At 38.0% G+C, this 22045-nt stretch overlaps 4 protein-coding genes across 6 annotated transcripts; 1 reads left to right on the top strand and 3 right to left on the bottom strand.

Annotated features, from left to right (window-relative positions):
• Positions 1-165: 165 nt before the first annotated feature.
• Positions 166-4436, bottom strand: LOC135604797 (uncharacterized). Its single transcript, XM_065094446.1, has 5 exons — positions 4356-4436; positions 2018-2372; positions 1638-1934; positions 747-1151; positions 166-668 (listed from the first exon to the last, which is right to left on the bottom strand). The coding sequence occupies exons 1-5, from the start codon at positions 4434-4436 to the stop codon at positions 400-402; spliced, it is 1407 nt and encodes a 468-aa protein (XP_064950518.1). The 3' UTR covers positions 166-399.
• A 2072-nt stretch (positions 4437-6508) lies between these two features.
• On the bottom strand, positions 6509-11861 carry LOC103973631 (pentatricopeptide repeat-containing protein At5g66520-like). 3 transcript variants are annotated; one of them, XM_018822596.2, is made up of 3 exons: positions 9875-11861; positions 8761-9161; positions 8485-8650 (listed from the first exon to the last, which is right to left on the bottom strand). In XM_018822596.2, exon 1 carries the CDS (start codon positions 11827-11829, stop codon positions 10177-10179), a length of 1653 nt encoding a protein of 550 aa, XP_018678141.2. In that variant the 5' UTR covers positions 11830-11861; the 3' UTR covers positions 8485-8650; positions 8761-9161; positions 9875-10176. The 3 variants fall into 3 exon arrangements, with proteins under 3 accessions (XP_009386537.2, XP_018678141.2, XP_064951414.1); XM_065095342.1 differs by having other exon boundaries at positions 9897-11861; XM_009388262.3 differs by having other exon boundaries at positions 6509-9161; positions 9897-11861.
• LOC135605351 (uncharacterized) lies at positions 7303-9456 on the top strand. Its single transcript, XM_065095341.1, has one exon. It carries the CDS (start codon positions 7303-7305, stop codon positions 9364-9366), a length of 2064 nt encoding a protein of 687 aa, XP_064951413.1. The 3' UTR covers positions 9367-9456.
• An 8817-nt stretch (positions 11862-20678) lies between the features above and the next one.
• LOC135605350 (histone H3.3) lies at positions 20679-21453 on the bottom strand. Its single transcript, XM_065095340.1, has 2 exons — positions 21290-21453; positions 20679-21193 (listed from the first exon to the last, which is right to left on the bottom strand). The coding sequence occupies exons 1-2, from the start codon at positions 21359-21361 to the stop codon at positions 20855-20857; spliced, it is 411 nt and encodes a 136-aa protein (XP_064951412.1). The 5' UTR covers positions 21362-21453; the 3' UTR covers positions 20679-20854.
• Positions 21454-22045: the final 592 nt, after the last annotated feature.

Below are 22045 nucleotides of genomic sequence, written 5' to 3'. Positions count from 1 at the left end.
TGAAACCCAGCAACAGACCCACTGTCGAACCTCATGAGAAATATCAAGCTGCCTAAACAGATTTAGACCAACACTAGAATATCACTCAAGATTTGCCATGCAGTATACATCATTAAGTAAACAGTTGATACAAAGAAAAATGTTAGTTGTTGTTGCGTACAAATCCCCAAATGCTTGTCCCACACTAGTGATTCACTACTAATACATGTATAACACAAAACACATACATTGACGGGCTCTACCGTATGCTAAACAATTTGAACGAGAGAAGAAAGTCAGCTAATCAAGGACTTTCTAAACAAGGGCAGCCAGCTCAGTATCTGACACTCGAGTTAGGCTGACAAACTTGATATGAAGTATTAATCACAGACAGATTCATCAATCTGAGGTCTGTGGATGTCAGCAGACAAGGGAGGACCTGAGAGATGGTGAATCTGAGAGGTGTGTGCATGATGCCCAACGTATGACCGACTCCGAAACCACAAGGTCAAGCTGCTCTAGCTCTCCGAGCCCAATGGTGTGGTTCCTTCTGCTGTGGATGCCAATGCCTCTAGAACCAGTCACAGGAACCCTTCTAGCTTCAAGCCACTTGTGCTCCAATTCGCTAAAATCTCGACCAAAGCATGCAGCTGAGTCGGGCGACATAATGCGCTTCTTGCAGCTGGCGTCTGCACATCCCACAGTAATATGAAAGGAAAATAATTAAGAAAGCACTATACAGAAAGAGCAACTGGAGAAAAAAATACCTGTCTTTGATGTGTCGGTCTTTGATTCATCACTTGTAAAACTGAATGTTTTTTGTTGCTCAGGTGTGAAGAATGCAAAACTTGGCATCACTGGTATTGGTGAGGAGAATCTGTGGTTGTCAGACTCACAACTGCTCTGGAAAGAGAAGCTGATCGTAGAGGGGCAAGGAGTGTCAAAAATAACTGAAGAAAATGATGATCTACAAGTGAATGCAGGGGAAGAATGATCTGCCAGTGTCTGGCAGGAAACAAGAGAACCAGTACTAAAGCTGACATCACGACTTGCAGAGACAAGCGGGGTCGAGAATGAACAGCTACCCAGATCTCCCAGTGTAAAGCTGATTTCACAGCATTGCCCACATGGGACTTCATGTTGCTGCATGTGCTCCTTTATCCAGGAATGGTATGTGAAACAAAGAAGCCACCTCAAAGACTTGATAAACCAAGATAGAAGGGTTTGAATGGAGAAGAAAAATGCCTCGTAATGCAGGGGCCTCAAAAATGGGATGAGCTTGAACAGTTACTCCGTAACTTCAATAGTGTATATGGAACAGAAACAGCGTTGTTAGCAAAAGAATCATTGTTGAGAATCACAAAATTACTGTCTTGGCAACATAATTCTCTTCATTGGAGTTTGTAACCTTGGCAGCCTAATTCTCTTCATTGAACTTTATAACCTATCATCGGGAAATATATAACAATATTTGGATAGTTTTAGTCATATACATTAGATGTTCAATGGTTAAAATTAATCAAACAGCACTTTTCCAATGGTTATTACCATTGAGCATAGTATCAAACTGAACGTAATCCAAATGGTCATGTTCCAGGTATAATATTATTAAGAAATTAATTCTATCAGGTGAAGTCTGTCATACACTTATAGCTTACCTATAACTTGTTTAGCTGTGAGTCTCTTAGCAGGATCCCTGAAAAGCATTCCTCTAATTAATTCCTTTGCAGAGTCGGAAACACTTCTCCATGGATCAGATGGAAACCGTAGTTCAGCAGATCTAACTGATTCAAATATCTTTGACTTGGTCTTCCCCCAAAAGGGCGGCATCCCACTAAGAAGAATATAAAGGATCACTCCTGCACTCCATACATCAGCTGCCTCATTGTATCCCCCTGTCAATACCTCCGGTGCTATGTAAAATGGACTTCCAACAGTCCCAGACAAGCTCTCCCCTGTTGATTACATTTAAAATTAATAAAAGCAAAATAAGTGATATAACAAACTGACTTAAGTGAATTAAGAATGATGGACATACCTGGCTTAATATAAGTAGCTAACCCAAAGTCTGCCAGTTTAATTGGTGAAGATGAAGACTTGGTAGCCATCAGAATATTCTCGGGCTTAAGGTCCCTGTGAACAACATCCTTGTCATGGCAGAACACCACGACTTCCATGAGATGCCGGAACAGGACGGCAGCCTCACATTCAGGGAAGCAGCCATGCTTCTCGAGGCGATCGAAGAGCTCCCCTCCAGCACAGAGCTCCATCACTATGTGCACATAGTCATTATCCTCATATACAGCCTTCAGGTCGACAACATTTGGGTGGCCAGAAAGCCAAGCCATGACCTCAATTTCAAGCTTGATGCTGTAACCATGTCTTCTTGCTGACTATATAGAGAGAGCCATTTACACACGCATCTTAGCAAACACAGTCTTGTGACTGAAGCTTAGACATTTTTCACAACTGCTACTTGAAGTGAAGTGGTCAATCTTTGTGAAGGGAAGCAATTAAATTAATTGCCGTAGATTTAGGATTAATATCAGCAGCTAATCTTAAGCATCAACATCTTTGCTGTCTGGGTTTTGGTAAGGCAGTTCTCATCCTTGTGTAAAGTAGTACATGAAGAACTTTTATTACATAAAATAAAAGCTCCACATCAGTCCCTTTGATCCAACCAGTATTAATCATTTGTATAAGGATAGCTAATTTGTCTAGCAAAACTGAAATTGTTAGCATAAAATCTGTAATCATGTTATCTGTAATACCAAAAAATTTTTATATCAAGATTAAAATTAAATAAAATTAGATCTAATAATATATTACAATGCATACCTTTCTTGTTGTTCAGAAAAATAAACCTTATCTGATCTACAAACGTTTCATCGTCAAATCTGAGATATCAATCTGTAAGGAGATGTTCAGAAGAATAAACCTTATCTGATCTATAAGCGTTTCATCATCGGATCTGATCTTTCAATTGCTACGATGCTACTCTTTAGCCCCTAGAGGTCGTATCTATTTATAGGTGAGAGCGAGGGTCTAGGATAAGTTATTATTAGAGTTCCTCATGTTATCTCATAAGGAATCCTACTTTAATTGAATTTTTTTTCTATTGGCCAATGAATCCAATCATTTATCTTACCTAATTAAATAGGACCAACATAATCTAATATAAATATGATGGTAATGTCTTTGGTGTGAGTTATGTATGGCCTCTTGCCAAAAACCTTACAATAGCAATTTATTGTGATGGAAACCATAAGTGAGCTTAGAAAAAGATCTTTAGAAAGCATCCATAAATGTTGGGCTAGCATTTTTTTTTATATAATAGATATGGATCCTTAAACCATATCTGTTTGTCGATAAACATTATGAAATTCACATTTAGATGTTTGTAATGGTCTAAAAGTTTGCTATTGCATAATTATTTTGTCATAGAAATCATTTGTCATTGTATTTGTTCTCAAAATTTAATCATTAAGTACCAAGCCTTCATTCAGATTTTAGGATTGGTGATGGCTATTTCATGCCAACTTCATCAATGTGTTTGACACCAAAAGTTCATTTAGCAGAATATTAAGAAAATAAAAACGATGAAGATATATTCAAGTAGCGTTTAGGAAACTGATAGTGTTAGTAATTTCCATTATGTTTGGTTAAAGTACACCAATTTTATTTAGTCTTGCATGGTCATATTTATGTTTGTAGGGTATTGTAGAAAGATTCACAAGTATTTTGAGAAGGGGGATGGATTTTAGAATTGATGAGGGGTTTTATCATTTATGGTGTCTTATAGGAAGATCTTCAAAATAAACTGGTTAAATTTATTTCCATTACCTTAATAATTCAAGAAGAAAACAGTGCTAATGTCTCTTTTATGTTTAAGCTAGGAAACTTAACATCCACTTTATACAGGATTAACAACCAAAGATCAAAGAGATGACTTAAGCATCACTTCCCTTGCAACAAAGAATTAAAAGAAAATTATTTTTTTTAAAAATAAGCATATATTCCTCCTTGAAACCTAATTGTATTACATCAAGAACAATCATCTTTGTTTTAAGTTCATCAGAATTTCCTGCATGATCCTATTTTCTCTAAGGATGCATAAATATTCTCAAGTCAAGCCAGTGTAAACATCTCTCTCTCTCTCTCTCTCTCTCTCTCATGCCAGTCTTGACCACAAAAGGTTTTAGAAACTGGAGCTTTAGCTTTTCTTAGATCACAGAGTCTCCTATTCTCAACTTGTGGGAAGTCTATGCAGATGAAGAGACTTAGCCATAAAGGCTGGGGGTTGTAATTTGATAGGATTAGTTATCAGTCTAAATCTTCCCAAAGAAAAAAACAGTGTGTGACAAACCTTTACTTACAATCAATCCTTCCCAGTGGATGTTATTCTCATGGCAGTGACTGCAAATCTGAAAGACTTGTGGCCGGGGCCAAACAACCATGGTGTCCTAATGTGCACCATGATCGACATACAAGTTGCAAGTTCCCCTCGCTTGCTGGTAATCAACAAGTCAAATCCTTTATAGCTCACGAAGAAGGATTTGCCAAGTCCCCGTCACACAAAGACTTGAGAAGATTAGACGCAAACCACACGTGCAAAAGGAGATCAGCTTTTATTTTTTGCTTGAAATAATACAAGGAACAATATACAATAATCAAATTATAAGCACTCTTCTCCGATCAAGTCATAAAGACTCCATAATTAATCTAAGGAATGGAAGAAAAAAAAAAAGAGAATAGCAGCTCATACTTTTCCTCCTCCTCCTTTTGAAATAGATGATTGGTGTCACGGTCTAAGTAGGAAGCCATGTTTGAATTTGGTTTCTCATCTATTGCATGATTGAAAGAGAACCTTGACTTAAATAGCTTGAGTTAGCCAGTCAACTACTCAAACTTTTCCTGAAAGAGAACTAAGAAATTCAGGACATTTGACCATGCTGATTTTGGATTTTTTTTAAGTCAGATATATACTTAGACTGCTAGCTTGGATATAATAGACTATTGGCACAAGAAATTTGAATTAAGATGCACCATGTGACATCAACCAAAATTGAAGAATTCTGCAGTAAATTTAAAATTTGATTCTGGCTATGACTATGAACTCCTTCGTTTGAATCCATCATTGGATACCACATCATCTGTCCCATCTATTAATTTCTCATCAAGGAAGAACCAGTTGATATGGACCCAATTATACGGTATGTGGCCACCTGTTGGAGGTTGTAAAAGTAATTTGATGTGAGTACTTTGTGTGTTAAAGAATATAAATGAACATATCCTATCAAACCAACACATATTAAGAATATAAATTAGTAGACAGTCCAAATAATTATGTATCAACATGAAAATGCCTTGACTAGTAATGAGAAAAATGTGATAAAAGAGTAGTTTAAGCTATATTATGGTATGCTATGATACAATTTCAATTGATTTATCACTGCTTTCAAAAACTTGTTAGGAAAGAGTCCACCAATCACTATTTAAACTCTTAACAATATGTAAGTTTAAGCTTTTAGATAGATCATGAAAAGTCATCCTGCCATATTGCAGGAGCAAGAGGTTTCTGTGTGAATACAAATAGCCTCAAAAACTCAAGAAAATGCTCCTACAGAGACATCAAGCCATGGATAGTGTTATGTGTTATTTTCTTTTCTCTGAAAAAGAAAAATCTAAAATTAAGGTTTGTTCAGGCATTGGCAAACTTGGAATGGTCAAAGTCCCAAATTTACTTCTCTTAGCAAGTTGAAAGAATTCTACTTCCAATTTATTATACTTTGGAATGTGATTTATCCACGCATCGTTGTTTGATGACAGAGAAAGATGGTGCAGACGTTCAAAGAGACTGACAAGACATTACAACAAAACAAAGCCCAAAGGGAGAAAAGGTGAAGCATCGTTCGCACCTAAATGATGCAAAGTAATTTTGTTGACATACCCAAAAGCCGCGTTGCCCAGTCGTGCTTGTGAGGGAGGAGATGACCCCAACATGTGGGCCCCAACTTCACCCCTCCAACCGACGCACGGGTAGGCAATGCACGTAACGAGGAATCAGGTAGAGAAAGCATTGCTCATTGCTTGCAAGCACAACCTGGTCCCGTCTCGCCACCTGAAGTCAACCCATTGACCCGAACAAGAGAGATGCTATGCTGCTTGCACCAAACAGAGAACAGGATTCCATGTTTAATCATTCGCATGTTGAATGGCCAAAATTTGCAGACCCCTTTGGGACACCACATTCCAGATATTTTCGAGTGTCAATCGGGCACGATATTGGCTATAGCCATCATATCTTTATTAAAACACGAAAATTTCAGCTCTGAGGTCACTCACATGGAATGGACAATATCTTCCACCAAGAAGCGGATAAATTTTCAGCTCTCCCTCAGAAGCAGCCAGAGATTGAGGAAGGGACCTGGTTTGGAGGAGGAACATTTGACCTGGCTGGGTTCGGGTGGTAATGTAATCAAGCATAATAAATAGACAGCAAAAGAAATATAAAATGAGGCCTGCTATGTTCTGAAAAAATAAATTACTTGTTTAAAGTAAACTATTTGCTGACACAGAGCAGTCTGCTACCAAAATGCATTATTTAGGTCTTGTAGAGACAGCATGGCTGAATCAAAAAGCTTCCGCAAGTCACAGTTACCTAAAAAGCATCCTATGAGCAAGGATTTCTGGCTGAACAATCCTTGTTAAGCAGCTGAAAGACCAATTCAAGAATCACACACATTTAGATGTCAAACAGCTGAAAGGAAGCAATTAAGCCATGTCACGCGTTAGGCTAGCTGCTACCATCAGAGCGTGCTTGTAGCCATCCATTACAGTGACCGACCTGTCCACTTGCGTATGCACTCTTACAGCATGTATAATCTGATACAATGACCAAACCAACCTCCAGATCTTTTTCATAGATGCAAAAAATCTGTTATACATTGTAGCAAGCAGTAAATCCATCTGAAGCTTGAAATTGACCATGTAGGTAAAAATAATTGCATGGATAAAGGTGAAGCATCACTCCAAGATAAAAATGGTATGGAGAAGCAGCCAGTCACAGTATGTACCCTTATCGTCTTCCGGTCAAGGAGGTACAAGCATCTACTTATCCTTAACAGTAATGCATAGTTGTGTTGAGTAATTGGGCAGTAGGTCTAAACCTGCCATTTTGGATGTTAAAAGGGAATAAAGAGCCTAAAAGATGTCCCACTCTTAATATCAACTTAGTCTGCTCGGAAGATATCAGAAGCAAGAAAGTTGTATTTATCTAAGCCGACTAGTTCCCTGACAGCACCTCTCTTCCCATGAAACGCCATGCTCTTCTTCATCCACAAGTACTTCAGAAGGCTGATGAAGGCTACTGGAGGAGACAAAGAAAGCAACAAGCATGAACAAGGAGGTGAAAATAAGATAGAGGAGCCCTCTGAGGCATGTGCCACCGGCTGCTGTTCCATACCTTTACTAAATCTGGTTGAATCCGGCAACACAAAGCGGCAGAGGAGAGCCACCACCACTAGGATCTCACGCTTGAACTTTGTGAAGCTGACGACAGATTCCATCTTCCCAAACACCAACTTTGTCAACGACGAGTCCCTGCCTGCCTTTCCTGATGCCTTCTCCAGCTTCATCACAGTCTACCCACAGTATGGTGAGACACAGCAAGCAGATCACATCAGGAACAGCGAATATTATCATCTCTCGAGCCATGTCTGCCTCGACTATACTGGATTCAGCCTATTCTCCCACACACAAATGCACTCCTCTGTAGCATCCTCATCCTCTAATCCTCCACCTTCGACCCTCTTGCAGCCTCCAGTCTTCAGCATCTCTTACCAGTCAGCAAGCTTGAAATCTCAAGTGCAGTATGGGAACCAGGATACTGCTCTGGAGTCGTCAATTAGGAAGAGAATCATGCATTTCCTCAACATACTGGACGATGAATACAGCATGGTCTGTACTGCAAACAGGAATACAGCTTTCAGGCTGTTGGCAGAATCCTACCCATTCCATGCCAACAAGGGGTTGCTATGTGTATATGATTACGAGAGCGAAGCTGTGACTGCAATGATCGAGAGCGCCCAAAAGAGAGGAGCCAAAGTCACGTCTGCTAGCTTCTCATGGCCAAGTCTGAGGATTCATTCTGGGAGCTTAATGGAGAAGCTAAGCAAGAGAAAGAAAAAGAAAAGAGGACTATTTGTCTTCCCACTTCAATCCAGGATTACCGGGGCCAGGTATCCTTACCTATGGATGACTGTGGCCAAGGAAAACGGATGGCAGGTTGTGCTGGATGCATGTGCTCTGGGGCCGAAGGACCTTGACACCCTTGGACTGTCGCTGATCCAACCAGACTTTATCATCTGCTCTTTCTTCAAGGTGTTCGGTGAAAATCCATCTGGGTTCGCAGGGCTCTTCATCAAGAAGTCCAGCATTGCAATGTTGGAGCCATCAACGATCGCCAGGAGCATTGGAATAGTCAGCATCATCCCAGCAAGAAGGCTGTCACAGCAGACCGATGATTATTCAGGAACAGACTTGGATGCTCACTCGTCCAGAAACCAATTCGAGGAGGATGATATCGAGACAATTAGTTCATTCTCTGGTCCAATTCCTACACAGATCTGTAATGGTTCTGCTAGTGCAGATGATGTGTTCGGTGAAAGTGCTGTCACAGAAAAACAAAAGCAAGTCAAGAAGTCAAACCAGGGTGAGAGTTCCAAAGCACAAGATGAGAAAGAAGAAACATCATCAAGTATAGTAGAACTAGAATTGGACCATTCTATGCAAGCAGAGGAGACCACGTCTGGAGCAGACAAGAGTATGGAGATTGTGTGCAGAGGATTAGACCATGCAGACTCACTGGGTCTGCTACTCATCAGCAGCAGACTGAGATGCATCACCAACTGGTTGGTCGTTGCTTTGAAGAAGCTGCGGCATCCTCATTCAGAAAGTGGCCATTCCCTGGTTAAAATATACGGTCCACGAATAAAATTTGACAGGGGGCCTGCATTAGCTTTCAATGTGTTTGACTGGAAAGGAGAGAAGATCAAGCCTGCATTGGTACAAAAGCTTGCTGATCGAAGCAACATTTCTCTTAGTTGTGGATTTCTGAATAATATTTGGTTTGCAGACAAATATGAAGCAGAGAAGGATAAAGTCTTGGAGAGAAGATCATCCTGTGAAATAACAATTGCAGGTAACAAAAAGAAAGAAAATGTTAATATGGGAATAAGTGTCGTAAATGCTTCCCTCAGTTTCCTCACTAACTTTCAGGATGCTTATAGACTATGGACTTTTGTTGCTAAGTTTCTAGATGCAGATTTTGTTGAGAAGGAAAGATGGAGATACATGACTCTGAACCAGAAAATGATTGAGATTTAGTATGATTGAGCTGGATTGTCTGTAGTTGTCTGTTTTCTGCTTGAAGTTTCCACAGAGCACTGAATAGTGAATATACATTCTTTTACCGTACTACCTTGTTCAGATAAAAAAGTATTGATTTGGGAATGGAATGTCAGTCAGTCATTCTTCCTTTATTTCTTTCAGGGGGGTCAAAAAGTGAATATATGAATGAATATTCATGAGATTAAATTAAACAAATTGATGGGATAAGACATTTTTGAATTGAACTATTTTAAGATTGTCATCGACTAAATAAGGAAATCTCACTTTGGAAAAGAAAGGAAGTTAGACACAAATGCAAACATAAGATTTACTTCTGATAATTTTTTAGTATAGTCTACTTGAATAATCAAGTAAATTCAATAACAACATGCTTCGTATTAGCCTAGAGAATTTCAAGCATATTGATATCTCTTAAACATATAAATCAGTTGGCAAGCTGAAGCATCCAAACATTATAATCTCAAAAAGCTTAGTAAGAACTTACTAGACTAGTTTAGGTAGCATACTTCTTGTTTATTGCAGTGTAAGAGACCGGTGTGAACTTGGTATTGTGCCACTACATGTCTAGCTTCATCGATGTTAGATCAGTTCCACTCACAAGTTATTGGTGAGAAATCTTCCACAAGAAAATAATCCATCTTCAGTGATAACTTCTCAGAAGTACAAGAATCCTTCTTCGAAAGATATCCGGTGGGCCATGGAAAACCAATATTACAGCCTGAAAAACTACCAAGTACCAACAACCAACTACATTTAGCTTCAATGATCTTTTCCTGTCATTTAAGGTCACGTTTGATGAAATTTCAACCGAACATACTCAGCCTGAAGGTTATCAGCATCATGATGAGGAAAATTATACCTCAATTCAACATTAATCGCATCTAAAACCCACTCAATTTCATTTCTCAGATCCTTGGGCACTCTTTTGGCAGAAAATTCAAGCACCTGGCCATCAACCTCAATCATACTGCAACCTGGCGTAGTTTTCCTTATCCCACACTCTTCCATAAAAGACCTAATTCTCTTCACATCCCCAAACCTTTTAGCCTTGGCACAAATATCTGAAAGTGTTATATAGAAAGCATGATTCTGAGGATCCAATCCTATCAAATAATTAGCCACCCGTTCTCCAACCTCCACGTTTCCGTGCATCCTACAAGCACCAAGTAATGCCCCCCAAACAAACGAATCTGGTTCCATCGGCATGCTTCTTATGAGCCGTTCAGCTTCTTCAAAAAGAGCTGCTCGGCCAAGTAAATCAACCATGCATGCATAATGCTGTGGCTGTGGCTCAATCAAGTAAGTAGCTTTCATCCTATCAAAGCACCAAAGCCCTTTCTCTACCAATCCCGAATGAGCACAAGCCCTCAGCAGAGCACCGAAAGTTACATGGTTAGGCATCACCCGATGCCTCTCCATCTGTTCTAGAAGAGCAAAAGCCTCCTCTGCAAGTCCATGGACTGCAAATACCAAGATCATAGCCGTCCAGGCCAAAACATCCTTCTTTGGCATCTTCTCAAATACCTCAATAGCTCTCTCCACACACCCACACTTTCCGTACATGTCGATCAAAGCGGTCTCAATCACGACATCAAACTCCAAAGACTGCTTCTTCAGATAGCCATGCACCCACTTCCCCTGATCTAGCGCTCCCAAAGAAGAACATGCTGAGATAACACTTGAAACGGTGACCTTATTGGGTTTCACATTATCATCATGCAGAATCAGCATCTCATGAAACAAATCCAATGCCTCCCTCGACCGCCCAGCCTGGACGAACCCAGTGATGATCGAATTCCAAGTGATCACATTCCTCTCCCTCATGCCAAGAAAAAAATCCAACGCCAAGTCCAGCTCTCCGCATCTCAAGTACCCGATCAGCATCGAATTCCAAGAAACAATGTCTTTAAGAGGCATTACCTCGAACAATTTACCGGCGCAATCAATAAGCCCACAAGTAGCGTACATATGGATCATAGAATTCTGAATATAAACATCGGTGTGAAACCCGAGCCAAAGTATGTGCACATGCAAGCTTTGCCCGACGACGGAGTCGAGAATATGAGAGCAATACCTGAATAAGAAAGGGAAGGTGAGGTGGTCGGGACGGACACCAGAGGAGAGCATTTGGGAATAGAGGGAGAGAGGGTTGAGTTGGGAGCAGAAGCCGAAGGAGTTGGCTCGAATGAGGGCGTTGTAGGCGAACAGAGTGGGCGCAGCGGGGAGGCGGCGGAAGAGGACGGCGGCGTAGTGGAGGGAGGAGGAGGCGGAGGCGAAGAGGATGCGGGTCAGGACAGCTGCGGTGGCATCGTGGCCGAGCGAAGGGCGAGCGACGATGATTCGGGCGTGGATTTGTTGGAGTTGTCGAAGGCTGTGACAGCGGTCGATGAGGCGGGCGAGGGCGGTCGTGAGCGGGAGGGCGTTTGCGTGCCCGCCCATCCCATGTCACATTCAACACCTTGTCCACGCATAACAATATTGTCACCGCTTTTATATAATTATTTAATACAGAATGCTATTGATTTATTATTTATAGAAGAAGACATACCACTCTTTGTCAGATAAGATATTATTTAATGATTTAAAATTATGGAGCCATTGAAGTATATTTTGGGCAAAATTGAGAAGGCCAATTTGATCATTTTGGAAAACTAGGGGTCTTTCTTGGTGAGTCGTCCCGTCATATTCCCCCCTATATGATCGATCTCTTTAGCTCTTTTCCATACAAGTCTCCAATCTCCACCCTATTCATCAAGCAGGAGGCCTACTCATCGATTTCACCCTTTTCACCATCTCGTGTTTCTTCTTCGACGGCAAAACGTCGCCGCCTCAATGAAGCAGGCTTGAAGATGGTATCATGCGAGAGGAGAGCAACGAGCAAAAGGTAAATTATCCCGTACGCCCCACATCACTTTACATTGGGTTGCCTGCCTCAGTATTCTTAGACTCTTCTAGTTGATTTCTTTATGTCAGTTTGGTCCAATATTCCAAATATCTCAAGCGGTGACTGTCTGCAAGTTAGGTTTGTACAGAATTCGTGTTTCCAGTTCTACCAGTTTAGATGGTGCTTGGAATAGTGACAAGATAACTCCGTAAATAGGTTATAATCTTAAATCACTTTTGGTTAATGCAACTGCATTGGTCTATTCATTCAGCAATTCATGTACCTATATCTTCTACAATTTGTTGCTGGAGAAACATTGGTGATAGAAGTAGGATAAGGAAACCCATCTTGCAATGTAGTGGCATGAGCTACAATGGTGGAGGAGCTGCGAGCTTTTTACTTTGTTTAGAAGCAGTGGAGACGCCTGATGAATGTGTTGGGTTGTGTCCTCTGGTTTGCGCATGTAGAAGGTGTTGGGAAAAAGATACGACAAAGAAGAGGATAAAAAATACTATGGAAACAAATAACAAACATAAGATCAAGAATACTTTAGGAAAGATATTTAGGCTTGAAACGTGTATAAACATTTTCTTAAAAAATAATATTTGTACCCTCTTCTCAATAAGATTGCTCTGGGTTTGATGCAAATAGTTTTAGTGGATATGACAAACCTTTAGAAGATCTGTATTGAGCAAACAATAAAGAATCTTCTGAAAGGAATTAGAGAATGTCTAACTCAATCACTTAGAGAGTGAAGAAGAAGAGCATGAAAGAGTTGTCATTGTAATTTACCCTCAAATGGTTATTTATAGATATTTTCTTAAAAGACACGACCTTTGAAAATTAATTATTTCTCAAAAGACACAACCTTTGAAATTATAACTATTTTCTCAAAAGACACCACCTTTGAAAAATAACTACCAAAAAATAAAAGAAAACATCTTTTCAAATAAATCTTTTGAAAAGAAATTCTTTTTTTTTCTTTTTAATTTGAACAATTTATAACAATCCCCCACTTGTTCAAATTTAAAATTTTCTCCGAGTGATTAAATAGTATTTATGAATAAAGTAATATATCTTTCGATTTGAATATTACCTTAGTGTAAGCATCACAAAGTGAAGTCGAAATCTCAAATAGCATAAAAGCTTTGAATTTGTTATTCCTCATGACAACACCAGTGATACCACACACATAAATACAACATTCTTATATTCCTCATAAAATCTCGCTTAGCCCTAATATGGCCTTGGGCTCATCTAAGTTCATGAACTTTTATGAGAGAAACTCCAACTCTCAATCGAAGCGGCACCACTTCTAAGTTTATATAGGTGAAGTTCTTATAGTATCTTTGTCACTCTTTGAGATACTTGTCCTAACTTGACTGAACTTCATTAAGAGTATAATTAACTCAACCTTCATTCGGTGACAACCAGCACTTTAACATCTTTAGATGGGACTCATAAAATATTTCAAAGTGCTGAACCACTCCACATATCAATGACTTGTTCTTACCCTTTGAACTCTTCATTACTCATTTCATAATGTTGAGTAGGATTGCTATCATTGGTGGATCTTTTATTCAAGGAGTTTTAGTCTCATCCATTTTGATGTTGATCTTACAACTTCTCTTGTAAGAGGTTTGGTGAATGGATTAGCCAAATTCTCACTTGTTTTCACAAATGTGAGTGAAATAATCCCACTCTTGATTAATTTCCTCACATAATCATGTCTAAGACTTATATGTCTTGACTTTCCATTATATATTTCACTATATGCACGAGCTAAAGTGGCTTGACTATCACAAAGTATAGAAATTGAATTCACACTCTTAGAAGTCAATGGAATTTCTAATAGAAAGTCCCTCAACCATTCAACCTCCTTTCCTGCATCTGCTAGAGCAACAAATTCTGATTTCTTAGTTGAGTGAGTTATACACGTTTGTTTCTTGCTCTTCCAAGAAACAGCGCCACCTCCCAAGGTGAACACCCAACCAGTAGTGGATTTGTTATCTCCAAAACTCGATATCCAACTTGCGTCAGTATATCCTTCTAAAATAGTAGGAAATTTTGAGTATTGTAGGCCATAATCTTTTGTTCATTTAAGGTACCCAAGAACTCTTTCAATAGTCTTCCAATGCTCTATATTTGGATTGCTAGTAAATCTACTCAATTTACTAACTGCAAATGCTATATCAGGTCTTGTGCACTGCGTTGCATACATAAGACTTCCTATAGCACTTGAATATTCTAATTGAGCCACTGTTCTTCCAACATTCTTGACTAATTTGATACATGGGTCAAAATGAGGTATTTGCTTCTTTGATTTTTAAGTGACTGAATTTCTCCAATACTTTCTCTATGTAATGAGTTTGACTCAAAACATATCCCCCACTATTTCTTTTTACCTTGATACCTAGTATAGTATCAACTTGCCCAAGATCTTTCATCTTAAATGTTGAAGATAGAAACCTCTTTGTTTCTACAATACCTTTTATGTTGTTGCTCACTATTAGCATATCATCAACATAAAGGCAAACTATCACCATATAGTCATCACAAGTTTTGAGATAAACACATTTATCTGCAATATTATGAACAAATCCATTAGAAAGAATTATTGCATCAAATTTCTCGTGCCATTGTTTTGGAGCCTGCTTTAAACCATACAATGACTTAATATGTTTACACACTTTATGTTCATTTCCCGGTAGAACAAAACCTTCGGGTTGTTCCATATATACCTCCTCATCGAGGTCTCCATTTAGAAATGTCGTTTTGATATCCATTTGATGAACATAAAGATCAAAAATTGATGCTAAAGCAAAAATAATTCTAATAGATGTGATCCTAGCCACAGGAGCATGTGTCAAAATAATCTATTCCTTCCTTTTGTCGAAATCCTTTAGCAACTAACCTTGCTTTGAACGTTTGGAGAGTATCATTTGTATGATACTTCCTACAAAATATCCATCTATAACTAATAGGTTTCGAGGCAAAAGGTAAATCGACAAGTTCCCAAGTATGGTTTGACATAATAGAATTCATCTCATCATTAATAGCATCTTTCCAAAAAGCAGCATCACGAGAAGCCATAGCTTCTTTAAATGTTTTAGGATCATCTTCCACTTGTAAAACAAGAGGAATTGTTTTTAATACTCTCTCATTAGTTCTTTCTACAAGGTAAAAGGAAATACTTTTAGAATCAATCTCATCCGATCTTAATGTTTTTGCTTTTCGTACATGAGTGCTTCTTCTTAATTCATAAGATTGCTCTCCAACCTCTTGTGAACTTGATTGATGTCCAATCAAAGGAATTTTAGGTTGCTCACCAACCTTTTGAGATTTCTTCACTAGTGACTCTTCACTAGTTGGAGGATGAACATTATTACTAGAAGTCAATAAATGTTCAAAGAACTCCACATCTCGAGATTCTATTATGATATTAGACTCCAAATTAAGAAGTCTATATGCTTTGCTATTTGAGGCATAGCCTATAAATGCACATTTGATTCCTCTAGGTCCCAATTTTGTCCTTTGAAGATCATTATTCTTACAATATGCAAGACACCCCCACACTTTAAAATAACCAATGTTAGGTCGTCTTCCTTTCCATAACTCATTTGGAGAGATCTTATTCTTTTTAGAGGGAATTCTATTTAAGATATGACATGCAGCCAATAAAGCTTCTCCCCACAAATTATAAGATAATTTAGCATGCAACAACATAGCATTAATCATCTCTAGATAAGTTCTATTTTTCTTTATGCTAATCCATTTTGCTCAGGTGTTCTAGGTGCTGAACATTCATGAATTATGCCATGTTGTTCACAAAACAAGTTAAATTCATTAGGAAAGTATTCTCCTCCTCTATCACTTCTTAAAGCTTTAATTTTCTTCCCCAATTGATTTTCAACTTCTGCTTTATATGCCTTAAAAGCATTAAAAGTATCATTTTTATGTTTCAATAAGTACACATATGTGAATCTAGACATATCATCTATAAAAGTAATAAAATATCTATTACCTCCTCTCGTTAATATGTCATTTAATTCACATATATCAGAATGTATTAAATCTAACAAATTAGTATATCTTTCAACACTTTTGAAGGGTTTCTTAATCATCTTAGATTTAACATAAATTTCACATTTATTAATATCATCAAAATGACAATTTATTAAGCCACACTTAACCATTCTTCTAATCATGCTAATTCCAATATATGCTGATCTATCATGCCATAATGAATAAGAATCAACAATATAAATAGAAGCAACATCTTTATTAACTTTAGAATCATTGTCAATAATAGATAATTTGACCATTCCCTCAGCGGAATAGCCTTTTCCAACAAAAGTTTCATTACGGGATAGAATTAACTTCCCGGATTCAAATACAGATTTAATTCCAGGTTTGCTAAGGAGATTCCCACTCATAGCAAATATGGACGGTAGCACAAGTATCGTACCATCAACCAGAAACCTTACCAAATATGGCATTCACTTCGCTCACCGTAGTGATTATATTATCATCTCCCTCAACGGAGTTGACTTTTGGTTTCTGGCCTTTTTTAAATCTGCAATCCCTAGCAAAATGACCAGGTTTTCCACAAACAAAACAGCCTCCACTCTGTGGCTTCTTAAATTTTCTTTGATCCCTTTTGGGGCCAAAATGATTCTCCTTGTTTTGTTTGCTTTTGTTGGAATTCTTAGGCTGATTCACAACATTTGCTTTTATATTGCAAAAAGAGTTCTCACTCTTATCTCTCATCCTCGATTCCTCCTCGATTGGAAGATGTTTTTGAATTTGCTCCAAAGTTATATCCTTGGAGTCATGCAAAATCTTCTTCCTATGCCCTTTCCAAAATGAAGGCAACTTGGCTATTACAACCCCTACTTGAAAAGGTTCAGGAAGTTCAATTTTTTCAGCCTTCAATTGATTAACAATGACCTACAACTCATGTACTTGTACCAAGATTGGCTTGTCATCCACAAACTTGTAATCAAAATATTTAGAAATTAAAATTTTCTTTGTACCTTCTTCCTCGGCATGATATTTGAATTCCAAAGCATTCCAAATTGCTTTTGCAGATGGTTCCACCGTATAAAGATCATAAAGCCGGTTCGAAAGAGCATTGAGAATGTGTCCTCTACACATGACTTCATCTTCATTTCTTTTCTTTTGTTCGGCCTTGATTTCATCGATGTCATCGTCGGTTGGATCAGGAATTGGTTGAAGATTTGGATCAAGCACATAGAAGATCTTCAAAGCAGTCAACATGAACTTCATCTTGTCTTGCCAACGGGTAAAATTCGTTCCATCAAAACGATCCAAACGAACAAAATCTTGATTCAATAATTTGATGGTATTTGTAGCCTCCATAGTGAATTTGTATAAACTCACAAGATATCATTTTTAGATTGTTGGGAAAAAGATACGACAAAAAAGAGGATAAAAAACACTATGGAAACAAATAACAAACACAAGATCAAGAATACTTTAGGAAAAATATTTAGGCTTGAAACGTGTATAAACAATTTCTTAAAAAACGATATTTGCACCATCTTCTCAATAAGATTGCTCTGGGTTTGATGCAAATAGTTTTAGTGGATATGACAAGCCTTTAGAAGATCTGTATTGAGCAAACAATAAAGAATCTTCAGAGAGGAATTAGAGAATGTCTAACTCAATCACTTGGAGAGTAAAGAAGAAGAGCATGAAAGAATTGTCATTGTAATTTACCCTCAAATGGCTATTTATAGATATTTTCTCAAAAGATATAATCTTTGAAAATTAACTATTTTCTCAAAAGACACCATCTTTGAAATTATAACTATTTCGTAAAGACACGATCTTTGAAAAATAACTACCAAAAAATAAAAGAAAACACCTTTTCAAATAAATCTTTTGAAAAGAAATTCTTTTTTTTTTCTTTTTAATTTGAACAATTTATAACAGAAGGGCCACTGGCCCTTTACACTTAGTTCACCCAGGTGAACAAAGGGACTCCCAACACATTCATCAGGCGTCCCTTTGTTGTCACCGGGTTGTCAAAACTATGAAGAAAACTATGGAACCTGATAAAGGGTTTGGCTAAGCCTAAAAGTAGCAAAACAACTGCCCTTAATTGATTTGGATCAATTTTCTAAGTATTTTATGTAAATACCTTTTTGTTTTTTATCAGCCTAATAATTTTAGAATCTTAGAAAGTTTAGGAAATCCTAAGACAAGATTGTAAGCCGGTAAGGCTCATTGGGGGCTTTGTTATTGGCCTTCTCATTAATACGATGAAGTACTAGTTGGTATGTTAGTTTTCTTGTTAACAGTCTTTGCAAGGCTTCTTCTCCACCTTGAATCGAAGAAGCACATGTTCAAGTCTATATGCTAATATTTTGTTAAAAAAGGATGGTCTTGATCAACAATTCTGCAGGTTTCTATGAGGACAACCATGGCCAAATAAACCTCCACTAACACTTGTGTTGACAAAGAAACATGTCCCCTTAGAGATATACTCAATGTGAAAGTTAAGGTGCAAACCAAGAGCATCATTCTAACATAATTATGGGGTCTTTACTGATTGTTTGTCGTTGATCATATGTAAAATTGGATATCTTTTGCAAGAATTGGTGTATAATTATTTTATTATTTTGGGCTAGGCTTTTAGCTCAGAGCTGAGTACTCTATAGAATTAGGATTTTGTTTTACATATATATTCCTCAAACAAAAATAGTAAATAATGAATGTTTTCTTTGTCATAAATATCCCTGTGAAGTAATAAAACTAAAAATATGTTTTTAGTGTTAGCTGCTTTATATAGGCTATTAGATATCTATCATTAGTGGTCAAGACCGAGGTATCCTATTTCAGATGTGTTAATTGGTGCATGTATTAATTGGTCTATCAATTTTATTAAATCTAAGTCACTGATTAAAATATTTAAGTTAAAATTAATAATAATATATCCATTTTTGATATAGGATTAATCAAAGTGTTACATTAAATGTTAGTAAATAATTGATAAAAAATTTCTTTAGATCAAATACTCATATTTTTAAATTATTTTTTTTCCTATTTAAATTTATTGGATATTGGCAAATGAAGATATTGACTCTTGCTAGTAATGTCTTAGTATCAAATTGTGCCTTAAAATGGGTTCATGATAAAGATAAATTATATGATAGTGGATTTATCACACATAGTTAAAGAATTGAAAATTGTATCAACAATAGGAGAAGGCAAGTGATGCTAGCAAGGTTAAATCATTTGATACCCTCTCCTCCCTTTTTTTTTTAAGCACTACCCATCATCTCCTGCCTTAGATGTAAGTAATAATTATAAATGCAGATATCTTCTTGCTCCATTAACAAAATTGCAGATGTAAGACAACGTTTAGAAGATTAGCTTCTACCCCAAGCATATCCTACAAAAATGGTGATGACCTGATTATGAATGAAATCTCCCGGACTGAGGAATAATGTTTCCTTCACAACTTTGCAGTGCCTATTCTACCAAATTTTGATATATACGTCCCACAGAAATTTACTGATCCTCGAACTATAGAAGATTTCTATTTTTAGAAACAAGAGCTAAAAATTTATGATACTTCTCGGCATCTATTAATGCATATTCATAATAATGTTATCTTTGGTGAGTACCCCCAAATTTATTTTTTCTTTTTTTTGTTTGCTTACCAAACAATGGATATCATTTTTTGTTTCTTTGGCATTGCCAAACGGGTTCCCTGTCAGAGAATAGAGATAAATTGTCCTATCATGATATGGACAGTATTCCAAGTACATGCAGCTTAGCCAGCATGGACCGACCGTAGTGTTATGTTGAGACACATTACAATGTTTACTTTTAATTTCAAAGAGAGTGCATTTATTGACGGTAGAAACTACAACGATGCAATTGTCATTTTATGTAAATCGCTATTTATCCAGTTATTATTTTTCAGAATAAACTTTGTCGAAGAATCATTCTCCGCCCCCAAAATTTTGACTGCTTTGTTCATTTACATCATTCTTATATAGCCAATTCTATACGCCAATAATGATAGCATACGGCTGATAGCACGTCGAATGTGAAATTTCAAGCCTGCTCTTCGACTGATAAAAGAACTTTTGGAATTTGCAAGGGCATTTGTTGCTCTTCCAATAGACGCGATTGCTAGCAAGATTAAAGAACTATTTTTCCATTGAATCCGCCTGCTCCAATTCCAAATCGACAATCTATCGAAAGACACCGCTAGATCGGTCCGTTATGAGACGTCAACGCATGGAACAAGGAGGGGGTTGCAGAAGGTTTTATTCACCATAAAATGCCAAGAATTATCGCACAAATCATCTTGGAAATCACGACCTATATTATGAGCATGACCAAAATCTACACGAACAAAGATAAATGAAATATTAACCCACACCAATAATTGCATGTAGTTTCCAGTAATTTACAATTAGATTAGCTATCATATATAAAGGTCCAGAGAACACGATCAGAAATTTATCTATTTAGTTCTTTTCCTAAGAGGATCAATCCATCGACGAGAAAAGGAGAGCTGAGCTATCATCCATTGAGGTCTTAAGCACGTTCACCACGGATGCGGCGGGCGAGTTGGATGTCCTTGGGCATGATGGTAACCCGCTTGGCGTGGATGGCGCAGAGGTTGGTGTCCTCGAAGAGCCCTACCAGATACGCCTCCGCCGCCTCCTGCAGCGCCAACACAGCGTGGCTCTGGAACCGAAGGTCGGTCTTGAAATCCTGCGCGATCTCGCGCACCAGCCGCTGGAAAGGCAGCTTCCGGATCAGCAGTTCCGTGCTCTTCTGGTACTTGCGGATCTCACGTAGAGCCACCGTCCCGGGGCGGTACCTGTGGGGCTTCTTCACACCGCCGGTCGTCGGCGCCGACTTCCTCGCGGCCTATACACACGCAACCCAAACAAAACAGGTAAGCCGGATAGATCTCTGCAAAATGAAACGGGTAACCCAAACGAAACGGGAAGACGGGACGCATACCTTGGTGGCGAGCTGCTTCCGAGGCGCTTTGCCGCCGGTGGACTTGCGAGCGGTCTGCTTCGTACGGGCCATCGATCACCAGGAACAAGACAAGCTAGGGTTCGCCGATCTCAAGTCACGGACCGAAGATGGAACAGAAGAGAAAGCCGACTCGTAACGTAAGTAAAAGGAAACGAGCGATTTATTTATAGGGAGATGCGACGAGGCGGTCGAGCGAGAGGATGTGTATCTGACGGCTGCAGATGCGTTTTAGGAAGCACACGATCCGTGTGCTTTCTTCCGGTTGGTGACGATGTTCGAACGAGGATAGGTGAACTGTCGGCTTCCTTGATTAATAAAACATCCGGTTAGATTGGACGGCGAAGATTTGTGTGCTCGAATCGAACGGTCCAAGACAGTGATCAGGACGGGAAACCTGAAGTTTAATTCAGATTTAATCGGAATCCAATGCAAATTAATGTCTAATAAACTAAAATTAACAAGTGTCTAATAAAAATTTAAGACAACCTTTATTTGTCACGATAATAAATATTAAATAAAAATATAATATTAAATAAACATGGCTAAAATGTTTGATTGTGCCCGCATCACTAAACTTGGTAGTTCATTTAGAAAATAATACTTTTGGACTGGAAAAAAGGAGAAAATAAATATCGATAAAACAATATGTTTATTTACAAGATATATTTTATATATAAAAAAAATATAATCATTACATTAATGATAAACAAAATATTATTTTCAACTGTATAATAA

Source organism: Musa acuminata, chromosome BXJ2-2, assembly GCF_036884655.1.
Source record: "Musa acuminata AAA Group cultivar baxijiao chromosome BXJ2-2, Cavendish_Baxijiao_AAA, whole genome shotgun sequence".
Taxonomy (NCBI): Eukaryota; Viridiplantae; Streptophyta; class Magnoliopsida; order Zingiberales; family Musaceae; genus Musa; species Musa acuminata.
The sequence above is the reverse complement of the archived record's forward strand: the minus strand, read 5'-3'. Positions and strand labels throughout refer to the sequence as shown.

Bases quoted from the DNA above. Each gene is read 5' to 3' on its own strand.
- LOC135605351 (XM_065095341.1), top strand. From the start codon at position 7,303: ATGCTCTTCTTCATCCACAAGTACTTCAGAAGGCTGATGAAGGCTACT.
- LOC135605350 (XM_065095340.1), bottom strand. From the start codon at position 21,361: ATGGCCCGTACGAAGCAGACCGCTCGCAAGTCCACCGGCGGCAAAGCG. The intron at 21,194-21,289 runs GTATGCGTCCCG...GCGTGTGTATAG, and splicing joins GGAAGCAGCTCGCCACCAAG to GCCGCGAGGAAGTCGGCGCC.
- LOC103973631 (XM_009388262.3), bottom strand. From the start codon at position 11,829: ATGGGCGGGCACGCAAACGCCCTCCCGCTCACGACCGCCCTCGCCCGC.
- LOC135604797 (XM_065094446.1), bottom strand. From the start codon at position 4,436: ATGGTTGTTTGGCCCCGGCCACAAGTCTTTCAGATTTGCAGTCACTGC. The intron at 2,373-4,355 runs GTAAGTAAAGGT...CTCTCTATATAG, and splicing joins TCCACTGGGAAGGATTGATT to TCAGCAAGAAGACATGGTTA. The intron at 669-746 runs GTATTTTTTTCT...TGGGATGTGCAG, and splicing joins GACCGACACATCAAAGACAG to ACGCCAGCTGCAAGAAGCGC.